A 19,715-nucleotide genomic window follows, 5' to 3' on the forward strand; every position below is an offset into this window, starting at 1 on the left:
CGAGCCCGGTGACGTCAGGCGGGCGGCGGCGCGCTCTCCATCTCCCCCCCCTCCCCAAAATCACCGTCCGCCCCTCCCTCCGCCGCGGCGGCGGCGCGCGCAGACCCCCCCCGCCCCCCCATCCCCATCCCCCGCCGCCGCCGCCCCCCGGCCCCGCCGCCACCGCCGCCGCCGCCGCCCAGCCCGGAGGGTCCGCCCGCCCCCCGGCCCGGCCCGGCCCGGCCGCCGGCCCGCCCCCGCCCGCCCCCCGCGGATGTCGGTGCGCGGGCCCGGGACGCGCCGCCCCACGGGCAGCACGGCGTGAGGAGCCGCCGCTGCCGCCGCCGCCGCCGCCGCCGCCGAGCCGCCGGCATGGGGCCGCTGCTGGCCCTCGCCGGGAGCCTCCTGGCCCTGCTGGCCGCGCCCGCCGCCCGCGCCCTCGAAGGTGAGTCGGGGGGCGATACCGGCGGGGAGGGAGGGGGAGGCGCCGCCGCCGCTGTCGGGGGCGCGGGGAGGGGGCGGGGGGCGCCGCCGTGACAAAGCAGAGCGGGCGCAGCCCGGCCCCGCCGCACCGTGGGGACACCGGGGGGACCGGGGGGCAGCGGGGAGCTGCGGGCCGGGCTGGGGAGGCGCGTCCTCCCCGCACCCCTCCGCAGCGCACAGTGCGCCCCCCGCTCCGTTCCCCCCGCAGCCGCGGGGGTCGCTCGCTGGCGCACCCCGTTTTCCCCTCTTTACCCGTTCCCCTGGCTCCCACCCGCCCTCCATCCCATTTTCCTCTGGAATCCAAAGTTTTCCCCGCAGCCAAGCGGGAAAGTTGGAGCTCAGCACCGCTGCGGGAGCCGGGACTGGGGGTCCCGGTGTCCCGGGGGGTGACCGGGTCCGGGGTCCCAGCGGTCCCGGGGGTGCCCGTGACAGCCCGGCCTCGCCCCACGCTCCCCCTCTTGCATAACCGGGGCTGCTTCTCGCGGAGCCGCGACGCCCGGCTGCGGAGTTCGGCTGTGACCGGGCCTGGTGGCATTGGGAATGTGTTTATCCAGCCAACCGGGGCTGTCCGTTCCCCCCCGTCCGTGTGTCCGTTTGTCCAGCCTCCCCCCCCGTATCCGTCCATCCAGCTCCTTGCCAAACCGCTCGTTCCCAAGCCGTGCACGTCGCGTTCCCGGCCCTTATTGATCTATTCAGTAAATACTTGAGCTCGTCAGCTCCATGGCCGGGCTGGGAATGTGCGAGGGGCCGCTCTTGGCAGCGCCCGTGCTCCGCGCTGGCAGCGGCTCCAGCCGGGAACCGGCGGCCGTGGCGAAGTTCTCGCAACGCTTGGACGCTCCGGGGCTGTTTTTCCCTTCAAAAGCGGCGAAATTGGGGCAGTTTTGGCTTTCCTGTGACGGATTCTCCTCTGTCCTCACGGGAATGGCCTGGTGAAATGAGAGGCCGGGATGATGGATGAACGAGAGGGGGTTGATTTTTGGTTTAGGGGCAGGTTTTTCTGTCCCGTTCCTTTGCCCACCTCGGAGCAAAGCTGGAGAAGGGATTTGGTGTCGTGGCAGTGGCAGCATCTGACCCGTTGTGTCCGAGGGATGGAGAAGGAAGAGGAGGAGGAGGAGGAGGTTTGGGCAAACGCCAGATCCCTGCCCCAGATTCATGTCTGGGGCTGCAGGAGGCCGGAGCCTGTGGTTTCCATCCTCCAGCCCTTCCTCACCCTATTGCGGGGTGTGTGGACACTCGATCTGTGTCCCTTGCAGGGAGGTGACAACAGCAGAGCAGCTCAGGGCACCCTTCACCCCCCCTCGGTGGCACCTGCGGGGCTGATTGAGCCCGATGAGCCGGGCAGTGCAGGTGGCCGAGAGCTGAGCCCTCCGGGGTCACCTCTCCGGGGACGCGAGGTGTCGGTGGCACTCGGAGGTGGCTCGGAGCAGCCGGCGGATCCAGAAGTTGGTGGGGGCGGAAGGGAGGCAGCGCTCATTGCATAAGCTGCGTTGCCTTTGGAAACCAGGCTGCGGGAAGATGATGAGCTGGAAGGGAAGTTCTTCCATCCTCTTCTCCAAAACCAGGAGCTGGAGTGGGGCAGAGGACGCTCCTTCCTCCCTGCTGCATGTCCCCCTCCTCCTCAGGGGCTCCTTTTTGGGGATCTGATGGGGTCAAGGTGCTGTCCCACCACCTTGGGGTGCTGGGAGCTCTGTGGGGCTGTGGGTGGGGAGGAGGTGGAGGCATGTGGCCGATGTGGAGGCACCACAAGCACGTGGTTGGGTCGGTTAGGAGCCAGAATGTGCCACCAAGGTGCCACCTGAGCTGGTGCCTCGACCCTGGTGGTCCTGGATGGGCTCTGGCTTCCCACAGTGGGGCTCTGGGAGAGGCCAGGAGGTCATTTGGAGCAGGGTGCAGGTCCCCATCCTTGTCTGCAGAATTAATTCCTCACACTCACAACCTCTGTTTGCAGCTCTGAAAGCTGATTTTTCCAGGAGGAGAGGAGGACAAAGTCCAGCCGTGGGGCGGGAGGAAGCTTTTCCATGGGGAACAAAGGGCACTGGTGTGCAACTGCCACTCTTGCCAGTGCTCTGCCATTTACTGGGGTGGTGTGGGGCACCCCAGAGCCCCAGGAGTGGAGTGAGGGCAGGCAGGGATCACCCTGTTCCTGTTTTGGAAATACCTGTGGTTGAGGGTTGCTGAGATGTTTTGGTGCAGCACTTCCCTCTTGCCACCTTGGTGGTCTGGCACGTCCCACTTTGTGTCCCTGCGTGCCCATGTGTGTTCCCAGGTGTCCCCACCTGTGTTCCCAGGTGTTTTCCCGTGTGTTTTTCCATGTGTGTGTGTGTGTGTGCACACGTGTGGGTGTGCACACGCTGCTTCCCTCAGCGTGCAGGGACACGCCCGGAGCTGCTCTGGGTTCAGTGGAGGTGAACAGTGGAGGTTTGAGGTGCTGGCAGGAGAAGGAGCTGCTGGAGGGGGGTTCCTCCATGCACTGTCCAGAGGGGTGTCCATCATTCCTGTGTAGAACATTGTACCATCCCATTTTTATTCTTTTAGACCATCCCAACAGGATTTTTGAGCTTCTAGCCGCCCTGTGGGGCTCTGTCCTGGCATGAGAAGTGCCTGCTGCTGCTGTGGTGTCCAGTGAGAGTTCTCAAGTGCTCCCTGGCACTGATGGGGCAGCCCTGGAGCATCCCTGGCAGCTTTGGGGTAAAGCTGAGGCATTTCCAAAGCTCCTGAGGCTCAGTGGGTGCTGTGGGGGTGTCCATCATTCCTGTGTGGAGCATTGTAGCATCCCATATTTTTTTTTTTTTTTTTAGAGCATCCCAACAGGATTTTTGGGCTTCCAGCAGCCCTGTGGGGCTCTGTCCTGGCCTGAGAAGTGCCTGGTGCTGCTGTGGTGTGGAGGTGCTGGGAGGAGAAGGAGCTGCTGGAGGGGCAGTGCCTGGGGGTTCCTCCATGCAATGTCCAGAGGGGTGTCCATCATTCCTGTGTAGAACATTGTAGCATCCCATTTTTATTTTTTTAGAGCATTCCAGCAGGACAGTTGTGCTTCCAGCAGCCCTGTGGGGCTCTGTCCTTGTGTGAAAGGTGTCCAGTGAAAGGTCTGACCACTGACCTGTGGCTCCAAGTGCTCCCTGTCACTGATAGTGGAGCATCCCTGGCAGTGGTGCCAGCTTTGGGGTGAAACCCAGGAATTTCTGAAGCCCCTAAGGCTCAGTGGGTGCTGTGGGGGTGTCCATCATTCCTGCGTAGAACATTGTAGCATCCCATTTTTATTTTTTAGAGCATCCCAGCAGGACAATTGTGCTTCCAGCAGCCCTGTGAGGCTCTGTCCTCGTTTGAAAGGTGTCCAGTGAAAGGTCTGACCACTGACCTCTGGCTCCAAGTCCTCCCTGTCCCTGCTGGGGCATCTCTGGAGCATCCCTGGCAGCGGTGCTCCAGGGATGAAGCTTTGGGGTGCTTTGGGGTGAAGCCCAGGTGTTGCCTCCTCTCTGTTTCTGAAGCCCCTGAGGCTCAGTGGGTGCTGTGGGGGTGTCCATCATTCCTGTGTAGAACATTGTAGCATCCCATTTTTATGTTTTAGAGCATCCCAGCAGGACAATTGTGCTTCCAGCAGCTCTGTGGGGCTCTATCCTTGTGTGAAAGGTGTTGGGGAGCCACATTTTGGGAGTCCAGTAAGAGAACTGACCACTGACCTCTGGTTCCAAGTGCTCCCTGTCCCTGATGCTGGAGCATCCCTGGCAGTGGTGCCAGCTTTGGGGTGAAACCCAGGAATATCTGAAGCTCCTGAGGCTCAGTGGGTGCTGTGGGGTGTCCATCCTTCTTGTGTGGAGCATTGTAGCATCCCATATTTATTTTTTAGAGCATCCCAGCAGGACAGTTGTGCTTCCAGCAGCCCTGTGAGGCTCTGTCCTCATTTGAAAGGTGTCCAGTGAAAGGTCTGACCACTGACCTCTGGCTCCAAGTCCTCCCTGTCCCTGCTGGGGCATCTCTGGAGCATCCCTGGCAGTGGTGCCAGCTTTGGGGTGAAACCCAGGAATATCTGAAGCTCCTGAGGCTCAGTGGGTGCTGTGGAGGTGTCCATCATTCCTGTGCAGAGCATTGTAGCATCCCATATTTATTTTTTAGAGCATCCCAGCAGGACAATTGTGCTTCCAGCAGCCCTGTGGGGCTCTGCCCTCGTGTGAAAGGTGTCCAATGAGAGGTCTGACCACTGACCTGTGGCTCCAAGTGCTCCCTGTCCCTGATGCTGGAGCATCCCTGGCAGCAGTGCCAGCTTTGGGGTGAAACCCAGGAATTTCTGAAGCTCCTGTGGCTCAGTGGGTGCTGTGGGGGTGTCCATCATTCCTGTGCAGAGCATTGTAGCATCCCATATTTATTTTTTAGAGCATCCCAGCAGGACAATTGTGCTTCCAGCAGCCCTGTGGGGCTCTGTCCTCGTGTGAAAGGTGTCCAATGAAAGGTCTGACCACTGACCTCTGGCTCCAAGTGCTCCCTGTCCCTGATGGTGGAGCATCCCTGGCAGTGGTGCCAGCTTTGGGGTGAAACCCAGGCATTTCTGCAGCTCCTGAGGCTCAGTGGGCGCTGTGGGGGTGGGAGCAGCTGTGGCAGCCCCCTCTCCTCCGGTGTCTCAGCCCCACCACTCGCTCCTCGTGTTCTCTCCCTGCTGCTTCCATGTGCTCCGGGGGAGCCTGAGAACCGGCAAGGAGCGGGGGCTGCTCCAGCTGGTGATGAAAACTGGGTAAAAACTGGGTTTTAACCAGTGGTAAAAACTGGGGAGAAAAAACATCCAGGTCCTCCCTGTGCCTTCAAGACCCTTTTTTTCTGGAGGAGCTGGCTCCAGGTGTTCTGTGGTTTCTGTTTGCCCCCAGCCCATGCTTGACCACAGGTCAAGCTTTTCCTCCAGTGTTAAAAACTGGTTAAAAACTGTGTTAAAAACTGGCGAGGAAAACCATGCAGGTCCTCCCTGTGCCTTCAAGGCCCTGGTTCCTGGAGCATCCTCCTCAGATGTTGTTCTGTGGTTCTTCTTTGCCCCCAGCCCATGCTTGACCTATGATCAAGCTTTTCCCGCAGTGCTAAAAACTGGTTAAAAACTGTGTTAAAAACAGTGTTAAAAAACTGGTTAAAAACAGTGTTATAAACTGGTTTGGGATGATGGGGAGTAAAACCATCCAGGTCCTCTCCGTGCCTTCTAGGCCCTGGTTTCTGGAGGAGTCAGCTCCTGGTGTTCTGTGGTTTCTGTTTGCCCCCATCCCATTCTTGACCCATGCTCAAGCTTTTCCTCCAGTGTTAAAAACTGGGGAAAAACAGGGTTTTAAACCAGTGTTAAAAACTGGGGAGAAAAACCATGCAGGTCCTCCCTGTGCCTTTGAGGCCCTGGTTCCTGGAGCATCCTCCTCAGATGTTGTTCTGTAGTTTCTCTTTGCCCATTCTTGACCTGTGCTCAAGCTTTTCCTCCAGTGTTAAAAACTGGTTTTTAAACCAGTGTTAAAAACTGGGGAGAAAAACCATGCAGGTCCTCCCTGTGCCTTCGAGGCCCTGGTTTCTGGAGCATCCTCCTCAGGTGATGTTCTGTGGTTCCTCTTTGCCCCCAGCCCGTGGTTGTCCAGTGGGGCTGTCCAGACTCTGCTCTGCTGCATTTCCCTCTCCTCTCCTCACAGGAACAGCAGGATTGGAGTGGAAAATCAGAGCCAAATGAAGGGAAAAGCTGTGTAAAGCAGCTGCTGGGTGGGGTCCTGTAAACAGCCCTGGAGTCAGCTGAGGGGACGGGGTGGTGGCATGAGAAGCTTTGAGGAGAGAGGCTTGGCTCCCAAAATCCATCCTCCCACTGCTTGGGATGAGGGTGTTTGGGCAAGGACCACAACTCCAGGAGGGCACAGGGGGACCTGGCTGTCCCTCAAGGCTGTGACAACATCCAGGTCACCTCCTAATGCTCGTTAAGCTGGGGAGGGGGATGGAGGGTGGGCAGGCTGAGGACCAGGAGCCCTTTGGGGAGAAACTGGGAGCGCTGGTGGCATCTCTAGAGTGGCAGGGTGAGAGTAATGGGCACTGGGGTCTGTCCTGTGGCTGCCCAGTGAGGCTCATCCTGGTCCAGCAGCGCTGATGAGGAGGGATCTGCTCTGGCTGTCGGGTGGATCCTGCTGCTGAGGCTTTTCCATTATCTCAGGAGCACTGGGATGGTGTCCACGGTGGGGTTTGTGTGCCCTGGGAGCTGTGCCTGTGTCTGCGACCCCTCCAGAGCACCCCAGGGATTTTGCCCAGTGTGTCCCTTGAGGCTCACCCTGGTCCAGCATCCCTGGGGAGCAGGGGTCTGCTCTGACTGTCAGGTGGATCCTGAGGACTTCCCACCCTCTCAGGGGCACTGGGATGCTCCACAAGGAGTGGGACAGCTCGTGGGGATGGTGTCCACAGTGGGATTTTGGGATTTGGCTGCTTTGGGAGCTGTGCTGTGTCTGCGACCCCCAGAGCACCGCAGGGATTTTGCCCAGTGTGTCCCTTGAGGCTCATCCTGCTAAGCATCCCTGGGGAGGAGGGATCTGCTCTGGCTGTCAGGTGGATCCTGAGGACTTCCCACCATCTCAGGAGCACTGGGTGCTCCACAAGGAATGGGACAGCTCGTGGGGATGGTGTCCACAGTGGGATTTTGGGATTTGGCTGCTTTGGGAGCTGTGCTGTGTCTGTGACCCCCAGAGCACACACAGTGCCCAGTGTGCCCCTTGTGTGTCCCTTGAGGCTCATCCTGGTGCAGCATCCTTGGTGAGGAGGGATCTGCTCTGGCTGTCAGGTGGATCCTGAGGACTTCCCACCCTCTCAGGAGCACTGGGATGCTCCAAAAGGAGTGGGACAGCTCGAGGGGATGGTGTCCACAGTGGGATTTGGCAGCCCAGTGTGTCGCTTGAGGCTCATCCTGGTGCAGCATTCCTGGTGAGGAGGGATTTGCTCTGGCTGTCAGATGGATCCTGAGGACTTCCCACCCTCTCAGGAGCACTGGGATGCTCCAAAAGGAATGGGACAGCTCGTGGGGATGGTGTCCCCAGTGGGATTTTGGGATTTGGCTGCTTTGGGAGCTGTGCTGTGTCTGTGACCCCCAGAGCACTGCAGGGATTTTGGCTGTGCCTTCAGGAGCTGTCCCAAGCCCTTGGATGGAGTTTTGCAGGCAGCACGCGGTTCTCCAGCGTCCTTTGAGCAGCCGGGGTTTGCATGGGAGGCGCTTCCCGAAATCACAGCCAGGGCCGGGCCCTGGGGGCCCCGGAGTGCCCGGGAGAGGGGAGGACACACAGGATGTGCCACATCCTGCTGACTCAGCAGGGCCATCAGCCCGCGGCTTTGTCATGGGGCGGGAGGTTCCTCTTCCAGGCTGGGGATGATTTCAGTTCCCAGATCCACTCCAAGCACTTTCCTAGAGCAGATAAATCCTTTTTTGTGCCCTCCCTGACCTCCTAGACCTGAACTTCTCTCTGTGGGAGTTCCTGCCAAGCCCAGAGTCCTCTCCCAGCTCACCCATGGGGCTCCACTGGGGCGAATCCAGTGGTTCCAGATTTGGGAAGGGGCTCCTTGGGGTGGGTGCTGACCCCAGGAGTGGCAGCTGAGAGCAGCAGATGCATCTGCCTGTGTCCTTGCCACAGTCCTGCCTTTGCCACTGAAATCATCCTCACTCCTCTTCCAGGCCTGGGGATAATTTCAGTTCCCAGATCCACTCCAAGCACTTTCCTGGAGCTGATAAATCCTTTCTTGTGCCTCCCAGACCTCCCAGCCCTGATGGGATCTGAAGCAAGAGCTGCTTGCCAAGCCCTGAGTCCTCTCCCAGCTCACCCCAACCACCCATGGGGCTCCACTGGGATGAATCCAATGGTCCCAGATTTGGGAAGGGGCTCCTTGGGGTGGGTGCTGACCCCAGGAGTAGCAGCTGAGAGCAGCAGATGCATCAGCCTGTGTCCTTGCCATAGTCCTGCCTTTGCCACTGAATGATTTCAGTTCCCAGATCCACTCCAAGCACTTTCCTGGAGCAGATAAATCCTTTCTTGTGCACCCCCAGACCTCTCAGACCTGAACCTCTCTCTGTGAGAGTTCCTGCCAAGCCCAGAGTCCTCTCCCAGCTCACCCATGATGAATCCAGTGGTCCCAGATTTGGGAAGGGGCTCCTTGGGGTGGGTGCTGACCCCAGGATGGCAGCTGAGAGCAGCAGATGCATCAGCCTGTGTCCTTCTCACAATCCTGCCTTTGCCAGGCAGACAGGACCCTCCTTGTGCTTGGCATGAATTTTATCTCCATCACCTCCCAGAGAGCGTGTCCAGCTGTGTTCCCTCTCCAGGAACTTGGGCTTGGTGGCCTCAGAGTGCCCGGGGACTTTTTCATCCATCCCTGCCATCCTCAGGCTCTCCCATCTCCCCCAGCTGCAGTTTGGATGCTTTCCCCCCTCTCCTTGGGGTTTTGCAATCCACCTCGAGCTATTTACAGCCCAGGTTTTGCTGCTGACTGAACTTTCCAGTCCTTTTTTTCCTGGCCAGCCCGACCTGCCGGCTGCGGCCGCACCAAATATTTTCAGCATTTTCTAACTCGGCTCAAGCTCGTTGTTTTCTTTATTTTTGAAGGAAAAACACCGGCTGGGCCGTGAGGGTTGGCCTGGATGTTGTTCCATCGTGAGAGGTTGAGTTCCTCAACGTGGTCTGGCCGTTTTTAGGGCTAAATTTAGACTCCAGTGTCCTTCGTGAGGCAGGGAAGGGAGAGCTGCAGTCATGCAGATGCTGTGCAGGATCACAGACAGTCCCAGCACCTCTCCTGGGCTTGGCAGCAGAATTCTTGGATAAATGACCTTGCTGGCAGCTCTGAGCTCCTCCAGTGGGACTGTGCTTGCAGTGCCACCGAGGGGAGGGGTGGGAAGAGCATCCCTGGCTCCAGGAAGGTGAGAGCAGCTCTGTGGTGTCCAAAACGTGTGGATTGGGGCAGCAGTGGGAATTGTGGATGTCTGGGAGGGAGGCTAATTGAGTTGGAAGTTGCATCTTTAATTGAGTGGACTAATTAGGCTTTTGCCAGATGGTGTTTCTCCAAATGAGAGCACGGTGAGGATGGGCAGGTGTTGGGGGGCACATCCTGGGGACAGGAAAATATGGGGGGGGGTCTCATGCTGAGGATGGGCAGGTGTTGGGGGGCACATCCTAGGGGCGAGCAAATATGGGGGGGTCTCATGCTGAGGATGGGCAGATATTGGGGGGTCACATCCTGAGGATGGGCAGATATTGGGGGGTCACATCCTAGAGACAGGCAGGGATTGGAGAGGGGGATGATCTCATCCTGAGGATGGGCAAGGTTTTGGAGGGGTCTCATGCTAAGGATGGGCACATATTGGGGGGTCTCATCCTGGAGACAGGCAGGAATTGGGGAGGGTCTCATCCTGAGGATGGGCAGGTGTTGGGAGGGGGTCTCATCCTGAGGATGGGCAGGTGTTGGGGGGTCCCATTATGGGGACAGGCAGATATTGGGGGAGTTTATCCTGAGGATGTGCAGGTATTGGGGGTCTCATCCTGGGGACAGGCAGGTTTTGGGGGGTCTCATTCTGTGGATGGACAGATATTGGGGGGGTCTCATGCTGGGGATGGGCAGGTGATGGGGGTCTCATCCTGAGGATGGGCAGGTGTTGGGGGTCACATCCTGAGGATGGGCAGATATTGGGGGGGGGGTCTCATGCTGGGGATAGGCAAATATGGGGGGGGGTCTCATCCTGAGGATGGGCAGGTGTTGGGGGGTCCCATTATGGCGACAGGCAGGTTTTGGGGGGTCTTATCCTGAGGATGGACAGGTATTGGGGGGTCTCATGCTGGGGATGGGCAGGTGTTGGGGGTCACATCTTGAGGATGGGCAGATATTGGGGGGAGTCTCATCCTGGGGATAGGCAAATATGGGGGGGGGTCTCATTCTGAGGATGGGCAGGTGTTGGGGGTCTCATCCTGGGGACAAGCAGGTTTTGGGGGGTCTCATCCTGGGGACAGGCAGGTTTGGGGGGGTCTCATTCTGAGGATGGACAGGTATTGGGGGGTCTCATGCTGGGGATGGGCAGGTGATGGGGATCTCATCCTGAGGATGGGCAGGTGTTGGGGGGTCCCATTATGGGGACAGGCAGGTTTTGGGGGGTCTCATTCTGAGGATAGGCAGGTGTTGGGGGTCTCATCCTCGGGAAAAGAAGGTATTGGGGAGGGAGTTCTCATCCTGAGGATGGGCAGATATTGAGGGGCTTCATCCTGAGGATGGGCAGGTGCTGGGGGTCCCTCCCTCTGCTTCCCTGTGCCCTATGTGCTGGTGATTTTCTCAGAACTGGAATGTTGTGGCCTAAAGGGTGGCACAGGGACACAAATCCTCAGCCCTGGGGAGCAGCTGGATGCCCCTGTGCCCACCCTGCCCCTCTGGTGTGCCAGTGTGTGCCCACCCAATCCAGCTCCTTCTGATGCCACTCATCTTTCCTGTCCCCTGCTGTCGGTGTCACCACCCCTGGGCTCTCCCTGCCTCTGTCCCTGCCAGGAGAGCAGCTCCAGATGATTGATGTCACTTGAGGGGGGCACAGACACCCCAAACCATGATCCAGCTGATCCTCTCTAATATCATCCTAACCATTAAGAAGCTATGAACCATCTTTAGCAATTTAAACTAAAGAAAAAGGGCTTCCCTCGTTCTTAATGCCTCAACTAAACCCTAGCCCTGATTTTTTATCATGCTCACTTCATGACTTTAATTATCCAACCCAAACTTCTGTATCAATTTCTATTTTTTATTTTTATTTTTGTTTTATTTTTATTTTTATTTTTATTTTTATTTTTATTTTTATTTTTATTTTTATTTTTATTTTTATTTTTATTTTTATTTTTATTTTTTTTCTATTTTTATTTTATTTTTATTTTTATTTTTATTTTTAATTTTAATTTTAATTTTAATTTTTATTCTATTTTTATTCTATTTTTATTTTTATTTTTATTTTTATTTTTAGTTTTAGTTTTAGTTTTAGTTTCATTTTTAATTTTATTTTTAATTTTAATTTTTATTCTATTTTTATTTTATTTTTAATTTTAATTTTAATTTTATTTTTATTTTTATTTTTATTTTTATTTTTATTTTTATTTTTATTTTTATTTTTATTTTTATTTTTATTTTTATTTTATCATTATATATTATTTTATCAATTTATTATTATTATTATATAAATTATTATATAAATTATTATTATTTGTATCAATAAATGTGAATTGTCCCATCGGTGGTCCCATCCTCTCCAGGCGCCGGGAGCTGCTCCCAACACAAGGAAAAAGCTGTGAAACGTTTCCTCCCGGCGGGTATCGCGGTGCTTTTTTATTGTTTGCAAAAGGAAGCACTTGGCTTTAATACTTCCCGCTCCAGCCGCCTTCCCCGCGCTCGGCGCGGCTGCTCCGGGGCACCGGGCGTGGAACGGGGGCGGTGCCGCCGCCGCCGCCGCCGCCGCCTCCGCCCGGTCCGGCCGCGCATCCTTGGGTCGGTGCCCGCGGCCGCGGCTCCGCTTCCTGCGCAGCCCCCGGCCCTTCCAGATGGGCTCGCTCAGCCTCTGCTCTGCCGGCCTGCAGCGCGTTTTCCCCCAGGAAAAGTGAATTTGGAGCCTGGTTTAGTCACCGGTGCTGTGCTCTCCTCCCCAACTCCTCTGGTGCCCGTCCCTATTGTATAAAATCCGAAATTTTCTCTTCCTGTAACTTACAGAGGTGAAGCCTCTGCTCTGCCGGCCTGCAGCGCGTTTTCCCCCGGGAAAAGTGAATTTGGAGCCTGGTGTGCTGTGCTCTCCTCCCTGGCTGCTCTGATGCCCGTCCCTACTGTATAAAATCCTAAATTTTCTTTCCCTGGCGCTTACAGAGGTTAAAACCAGTGAAGCCTCTCCTCTGCCGGCCTGCAGAGTGTTTTCCTCTGGGAAAAGTGAATTTGGAGCTTGGTTTAGTCACCAGGGCTGTGCTCTCCTCCCCATCCCTATGCTCTTCCAGCTGTATAAAATCCTAAATTTTCTCTTCCTGTAACTTACAGAGGTGAAGCCTCTCCTTCTCCTCTGCCGGCCTGCAGCGCGTTTTCCCCCAGGAAAAGTGAATTTGGGGCTTGGTTTAGTCACCAGTGCTGTGCTCTCATCCCCGGCTGTTCTGGTGCCTGTCCCTATTGTATAAAATCCGAAATTTTCTCTTCCTGTAACTTACAGAGGTGAAGCCTCTCCTCTGCTGGCCTGCAGAGTGTTTTCCCCCGGGAAAAGTGAATTTGGAGCCTGGTTTAGTCACCGGTGCTGTGCTCTCCTCCCCGGCTGCCCTGATGCCTGTCTCTACTGTATAAAATCTTAAATTTTCTTTCCTTGCAACTTACAGAGGTTGAAAGCAGTGAAGTCTCTCCTCTGCCGGCCTGCAGAGTGTTTTCCCCTGGGAAAAGTGAATTTGGGGCTTGGTTTAGTCACCAGTGCTGTGCTCTCCTCCCCATCCCTATGCTCTTCCAGCTGTATAAAATCCTAAATTTTCTTTCCCTGCAACTCGCAGCAGTGAAGCCTCTCCTTCTCCTCTGCCGGCCTGCAGCGCGTTTTCCCCTGGGAAAAGTGAATTTGGAGCCTGGTTTAGTCACCAGTGCTGTGCTCTCCTCCCCAGCTCCTCTGGTGCCCGTCCCTATTGTATAAAATCCGAAATTTTCTCTTCCTGTAACTTACAGAGGTGAAGCCTCTCCTCTGCCGGCCTGCAGAGTGTTTTCTCCCAGGAAAAGTGAATTTGGAGCCTGGTTTAGTCACCAGTGCTGTGCTCTCCTCCCCATCCCTATGCTCTTCCAGGTGTATAAAATCCTAAATTTTCTTTCCTTGCAACTTACAGAAGTTAAAAGCAGTGAAGCCTCTCCTTTGCTGGGCTGCAGAGTGTTTTCCCCCGGGAAAAGTGAATTTGGGGCTTGGTTTAGTCACCGGTGCTGTGCTCTCCTCCCCGGCTGTTCTGGTGCCCGTCCCTATTGTATAAAATCCGAAATTTTCTCTTCCTGTAACTTACAGAGGTGAAGCCTCTCCTTCTCCTCTGCCGGCCTGCAGAGTTGTTTTCCCCCGGGAAAAGTGAATTTGGGGCTTGGTTTAGTCACCGGTGCTGTGCTTTCCTCCCCATCCCTATGCTCTTCCAGCTGTATAAAATCCTAAATTTTCTCTTCCTGTAACTTACAGAGGTGAAGCCTCTCCTCTGCCGGCCTGCAGAGTGTTTTCCCCGGGAAAAGTGAATTTGGAACTTGGTTTAGTCACCAGTGCTGTGCTCTCCTCCCTGGCTGCTCTGGTGCCCATCCCTATTGTATAAAATCCGAAATTTTGTTTCCCTGCCACTTACAGGGGTTAAAGCCAGTGAAGCCTCTCCTCTGCCGGCCTGCAGAGTGTTTTCCTCTGGGAAAAGTGAATTTGGAGCTTAGTTTAGTCACCAGTGCTGTGCTCTCCTCCCCAGCTGCTCTGATGCCTGTCTCTACTGTACAAAATCTTAAATTTTCTTTCCTTGCAACTTACAGAGGTTGAAAGCAGTGAAGCCTCTCCTTTGCTGGGCTGCAGAGTGTTTTCCCCTGGGAAAAGTGAATTTGGAGCCTGGTTTAGTCACCAGTGCTGTGCTCTCCTCCCTGCCTTCTCTGATGCCCATCCCTACGTTCTTTCAGCTGTTTAAAATCCTAAATTTTCTTTCCATGATCCAACTGAACCTCTTTGAGCATCTCCTGAGGGGTGACCCTGCTCTGGTTGGGGTGGCTCTTTCCCCCTGGTCCTGTTCCACACATTCTCCCATTATTGCCCACCTGGACACTCCCTGTGGCGAGGGACACCCGTGGATTGGGAGCCACAGTGAGGAGCCACAGGTGTGGCCACCCCAAGGATCCCAAATCCACCCCAAGGATCCCAAATCCACCCCAAGGATCCCAAATCCACACCAAGGATCCCAAATCCACCCCGAGGATCCCAAATCCACCCCAAGGATCCCAAATCCACCCCGAGGATCCCAAATCCACCCCAAGATCCCAAATCTACCCCAAGGATCCAAAATCCATCCCAAGGATCTCAAATCCACCCTAAAGATCTCAAATCCACCCCAAGGATCCCAAATCCATCCCAAGGATCCCAAATCCACCCCAAGGATCCTAAATCCACCCTAAAGATCCCAAATCCACCCCAAGGATCCCAAATCCACCCCAAGGATCTCAAATCCACCCCAAGGATCCCAAATCCGCCCCGAGGATCCCAAATCCACCCTAAAGATCCCAAATCCCAGCTGGATCATCCCTGGCTCCGTTCACACGGAGCAGGTGGAGCCGAATCCAGAGCAGCTCCCCGCTCTGCTCGGGAATAAAAGTCCCTTTATGCCGGAATAATTAGTGTACTCAGAGCATGCTAATTATTCTGGGATAAAAGTGACTTTTATTCCAGCAGAGTGTCCTCTCAAAGGGCCCTTTCTGCCCGCTCCCAGGGCACAATAGCTGCTCTGCTCCGTTTCCCCATCCCAGACAAAGTCCTTATTTGCGGAGGCAGCGAAATTGAGTTGACTAATGAATTAAGGCCAATGGTTCTGGCCGCGCTCCAACCCTTTGAAAGCCTTGGCGAGCTGATGCCCGGCCTGCTGGGAGGAAGCACAGACCCTCCTGCCCCACCAAGCCCCTGGCAGCCTCCTCTCCTCTCCTCTCCTCTCCTCTCCTCTCCTCTCCTCTCCTCTCCTCTCCTCTCCTCTCCTCTCCTCTCCTCTCCTCTCCTCTCCTCTCCTCTCCTCTCCTCTCCTCTCCTCTCCTCTCCTCTCCTCTCCTCTCCTCTCCTCTCCTCTCCTCTCCTCTCCTCTCCTCTCCTCTCCTCTCCTCTCCTCTCCTCTCCTCTCCTCTCCTCTCCTCTCCTCTCCTCTCCTCTCCTCTCCTCTCCTCTCCTCTCCTCTCCTCTCCTCTCCTCTCCTCTCCTCTCCTCTCCTCTCCTCTCCCCATCCTCCCTCCCTTCCAGCTGCTGGGATGAAATGCCTATTAATCTATCCTGTGGAATTGCTTTATTCCAGGGCTCTGGAGGGAGCCTTATCAGCTCCAGCCACAGGCCATAAATAACCACGGCGGATCCTGTTTGGGTTCCCAGCTCTGCCCAGGGTATAAACATCCCTCTGCTGTTGCTGGGATGAAGGCTCCCAGGTAGGGGAGGTGGGGTTCCCTTTTTTCCTTCCTCCCCATCCATCCTCTGAGGAAGGAAAAAAGGGCACACGGGGCACCCTGGCAGGGATTGAACCCCATCCAAATGCACTCAGGGGATTTAGGCATCTTTTTCCTGCCTGGAAATGGTTTTTTCTTCCCCTTTTTTTTTCTCCCCCGCCTCATGTTTTTTTCCCATTTAAATTGCAGATAAGCTGCAAAAAGAATAATACTCAAAAAATGGGATTCTCCCTTGAATCCCCCTTGGCTGTGGGGTTGGAGCTGCTCCTCCTCGCCAGAGTCTGGATGATCCAGCTCTTTTTTTTTCCTTTTTTTCTTTTTTTCTTTCTTTTTTTCCCTTTTTTATTTTTTCTTTTTTTCTTCTTTTTTCTTTTTTTCTTCTTTTTTCTTTTTTCTTCTTTTTTTCTTTTTTCTTTGTTTCTTTATTTATTATTTATTTCTGTTTTCTTTTTTCTTTTTTCTTGTTTCCTTTTTTCTTTTCTTCTTGTTTTCTTGTTTTCTTTTTTTCTTGTTTTGTTTTTTCTTTTTTTCTTTTTTTTTCTTCTTTTTTCTTTTTTTCTTCTTTTTTCTTTTTTCTTCCTTTTTTCTTTTTTCTTTGTTTCTTTATTTATTATTTATTTCTGTTTTCTTTTTTCTTTTTTTCTTGTTTCCTTTTTTCTTTTCTTCTTGTTTTCTTTTTTTCTTGTTTTCTTTTTTCTTTTTTTCTTTTTTTTTCCTTCTTTTTCCTTTTTTTCTTTTTACTTTTTTCTGCTTTCCTTTTATTTTTATTTCTTATTTTTATTTTTTATTTTAATTTTTTTTATCTTATCTTTATTTCTTATTTATTTCTTTTATTTTTTCTTTTCCTTTTTCCCTTTTTTTATTATTACCCCCATTTCTGACAATGCCAGAGCTTTCCTTTCATCCGGCTCCATCTCCTTCCATTTTTCAGCTCGTTCTGCTGCGGACTGGGGCTGGAGGCGGGGATCGCTCCAGCGCGGCTCCTGAATTTGGTTTAAAATGCAAATCTTTCCTTTATTCCTTTTTTTTTTTTTTTTCCTTTTTAATGGATTTCATCTGAGGGCGGCGGAGCTGCTGGAGCCCGGGGAGCGGGAGGGGAAGGGGCTGGGCGGGGTGGGGAGGGGGCAGCGCATTCCTCGCACATTTCCTGATGGAAATCGCCTCCCCCCGGATGCGTTTGCAGTCAGGTGATGCAGGAGGCAGCCCTGCGAGCCGCAATGTGATTTTTATATCATTTTGATATCATTTTGATATGATTTTGATATGATTTTTAATCCCCCTTCCCCCTCCTCGGGGATGCTGTGGGCAGCTCCTTCCTCCATCTCCTGCCTCCCTCGGGATGCGCTCGCCCGTCCTTCCTCCTCCTCCTCCTCCTCCTCCTCCCTGTCCCCCCTCCACATCCTCGCTCTGTTTCTTTGTCTGGGTTTGGAGGCAGGTCCTGGACGATGGGAATTCCATCCCAGTGCCCGTGCTGGGGACCCTGGAGCTGTGCTGTCACCTCTTGCTTGTCCCCAAAGGGGGACATTGGGATGGCATCTCCATGGGGTGCCCAGTGCAGGATCCTGTAGCTCCCACTCCATGTCCCATGGGTGTCCCATGGGTGTCCCATGATTGTCCCTTGCCATGGGGAATGTCCATGTGGGCAAAAATGGGAGAATTTTTGGAGCAGGGTGAGTGGGAAAGGGACAGGGATGCGCTGGTGGGGTTTGGGAATGAGCAGAGGGACCATCCTGCCTGTCCCTCTGGGGTGTGAAAGGGGAGCTGGGGACCCTGGAGCTGTCACCTCTTGCTTGTCCCCAAAGGGGGACATTGGGATGGCATCTCCCCATCCCAGTGCAGGGATCCAGTGGCTCCCAATCCATGGGTGTCCCTTGCCATGGGGAGTGTCCAGGTGGGCAAAAATGGGAGAATGTGTGGAACAGAATGAGTGGGAGAGAATGATGGTGGGGTTTGGTTCTGCTTGGATTTGTTGTTGCCTCCTTGGGGGTTCCAGAAAGGGGCAGAATCAGAGTGAGCCCTGTCCAGGGTCCATCAGAGCCCCCACATCCAGAGCCTGTCCCATCCCAACACCTCTTCCACAGCAGAGATGAATTTTCCTTCTCCAAATAATTTTTTTTTTTGTTTGTTTGAGGAAGGTGAATGCCTCGTGATTCCATAGTCCGACTCGAAGGGGAAAAAGGAGGGGAAAAACCGTATTTTAAAGTCAATATTTACTCAGCAATGGGCTGTCCCCATCCCCCAGCTCCACCACATACCTGTGGGAATGGCCAGGAGCCCTGAGGTCCTGGAAGCTCCGGAGCAGGGATCTGGTTTGAATCTTCCCCTTTCCGAGGGGGGCCGGATGGAAGAATGGCAAAAATGCATTTGAACTGTTGTGGGATGGTGTGCTTAAATGCAAAACAAACAGCTGAGCCTTTCCTTTTCCCTTTCCCCCCTGGAAAAATGTGCCTCAAACCTGAGGGTTTGGTATTTTAAATGTCTCTATTACTTAGTTCAGCTTTTGGGAGGTGGAAAATTTGCTGGGTTTGGGGTTTGAGGATCAGCCTGGAGCTCCAGCAGCCCAGGGAACTCCAAGACCCTGAAAGGTCTGAAAACACAAAAAAAACCAGCACAAATCCTGGTTTAAAACACAAAAAAAGGGAACAAATCTGGATTTTTTTCTGTAGTTTGGGGACAAAGGTTGGATGGTGTGGGGGAGAGAAATGAAGCCTCAAGTGTCTGATGTGGTTTTGGTGGATTTTGTGGTTGACTTTGTGTCTTGGGTGACTCCAAGGTTTTGTGTCACCAATTCCAAGCTGGGACGGTCCCACAGGGGCTCAGCTCTGATTGGGAAGAGTGGCCATGAATTGAGACCCTTTAATTTCTCCACTTTTCCTTTTTTGCAACCTCCTTTGGATGTATTTATTTCCCCACTGTCCCCTCATCTTTCGGCCCTTTTTTTGGGGGTAGGGCCTTTTTTTAAACCCTTTTATTTCTCTGCTTTTCCGCTCCCTTTTTTGACCACATTTTAGTTCAATTTTTTCTCCTTTCGGACCCTCCTTTGGGTGTTTATTTTCCCCTCATCTTTTGGCCCTTTTTTGGGGTAGGGCCTTTTTTTGGGTTCCTCTTTAATTTCGTGCCTTTTTGGAGGCCCTTTTCTTATGTGCCTTTTTTGAGGCCCTTTTATTTATGTACTTTTCCTGTCCCTTTTAATTTTTTTTGGCCACATTTTAATGCCATTTTTTCTCTTTTTGGATCCTCCTTTGGGTGCATTTATTGTCCCATCATCTTTTGGCCCTTTTTTTGGGGTAGGGCCTTTTTTGGGGGGGACCTCTTTCATTTCGTGCCTTTTTGGGGGCCCTTTTCTTATGTGCCTTTTTTGAGACCCTTTTATTTCTCCACTTTTCCTGCCCCTTTTAATTTTTTTTGGACCACATTTTAATGCCATTCCTTCTCCTTTTGGATCCTCCTTTGGGTGCCTTTATTTTCCCATCATCTTTTGGCCCTTTTTTGGGGGGTAAGACCCTTTTTGAGACCCTTTTACTTCTCCACTTTTCCTGTCCCTTTTCATTTTTTTTGGCCACATTTTAATGCCATTTTTTTTCTCTTTTTGGACCCTCCTTTGGGCGCGTTTATTTCCCCACCTTCCCCTTCATTTCTCACCTATTTTAACAAACTTCTGCCGCGTTTTTAGCGCAGTTTTGTCCCTTTTAAGTCCCCTTTTGAGCCGGGGTCTCTCTCCTCTGGCTGCCAAGGCAGGGACGTGTCCCTGCAGCTGCCCCAGCCCCGCTCTGAGCCGCCCATTGTGTGTGATGAAGGCTCCTTTATTCCCCATCCCCGCTGCTGAAGGGAATTTTGGCTCTGGGAGAGGGATGCGTGAACACAGACACCTTCTCTGATTGTCCACCTGGCACGGAGGGTGTTGTGCCCGCCGGGAACACGCTGTGCCAGGGCAGGGAGTGAGCAGGGAATGCTGAGGAGCCTCGGGAGCGATCGCCTTCCATCCTTTCCTTGCTCTGAGCTGTGGTGGCTCTGGCTCTTCCCATGGTGGGGATGGTGGAGGGGATGAGTTTGGGTGGGAATGGTGGAGGAGATGGTTTTGGTTGGGTTTGGGTGCCCTGTGGTGGTGAGGAGCTCTC

General features: G+C 53.7%; 1 protein-coding gene across 4 annotated transcripts in view; it reads left to right on the plus strand.

The window, feature by feature from the left end:
* The first annotated feature begins 139 nt into the window (after nucleotides 1–139).
* The window catches only part of LRP1 (LDL receptor related protein 1), a 136,274-nt gene continuing 116,698 nt past the window's right edge, over nucleotides 140–19,715 (plus strand). For all 4 annotated transcript variants that reach the window (XM_074530904.1, XM_074530906.1, XM_074530905.1 and 1 more), the window contains exon 1: nucleotides 140–424. In XM_074530904.1, coding sequence (XP_074387005.1) covers nucleotides 352–424 — 73 coding nt within the window. In that variant the 5' untranslated portion in view covers nucleotides 140–351. The remainder of the gene's footprint in view (nucleotides 425–19,715) is intronic.

Source organism: Zonotrichia albicollis, chromosome 33 (assembly GCF_047830755.1).
Source record: "Zonotrichia albicollis isolate bZonAlb1 chromosome 33, bZonAlb1.hap1, whole genome shotgun sequence".
In the NCBI taxonomy this organism is placed as follows: Eukaryota; Metazoa; Chordata; class Aves; order Passeriformes; family Passerellidae; genus Zonotrichia; species Zonotrichia albicollis.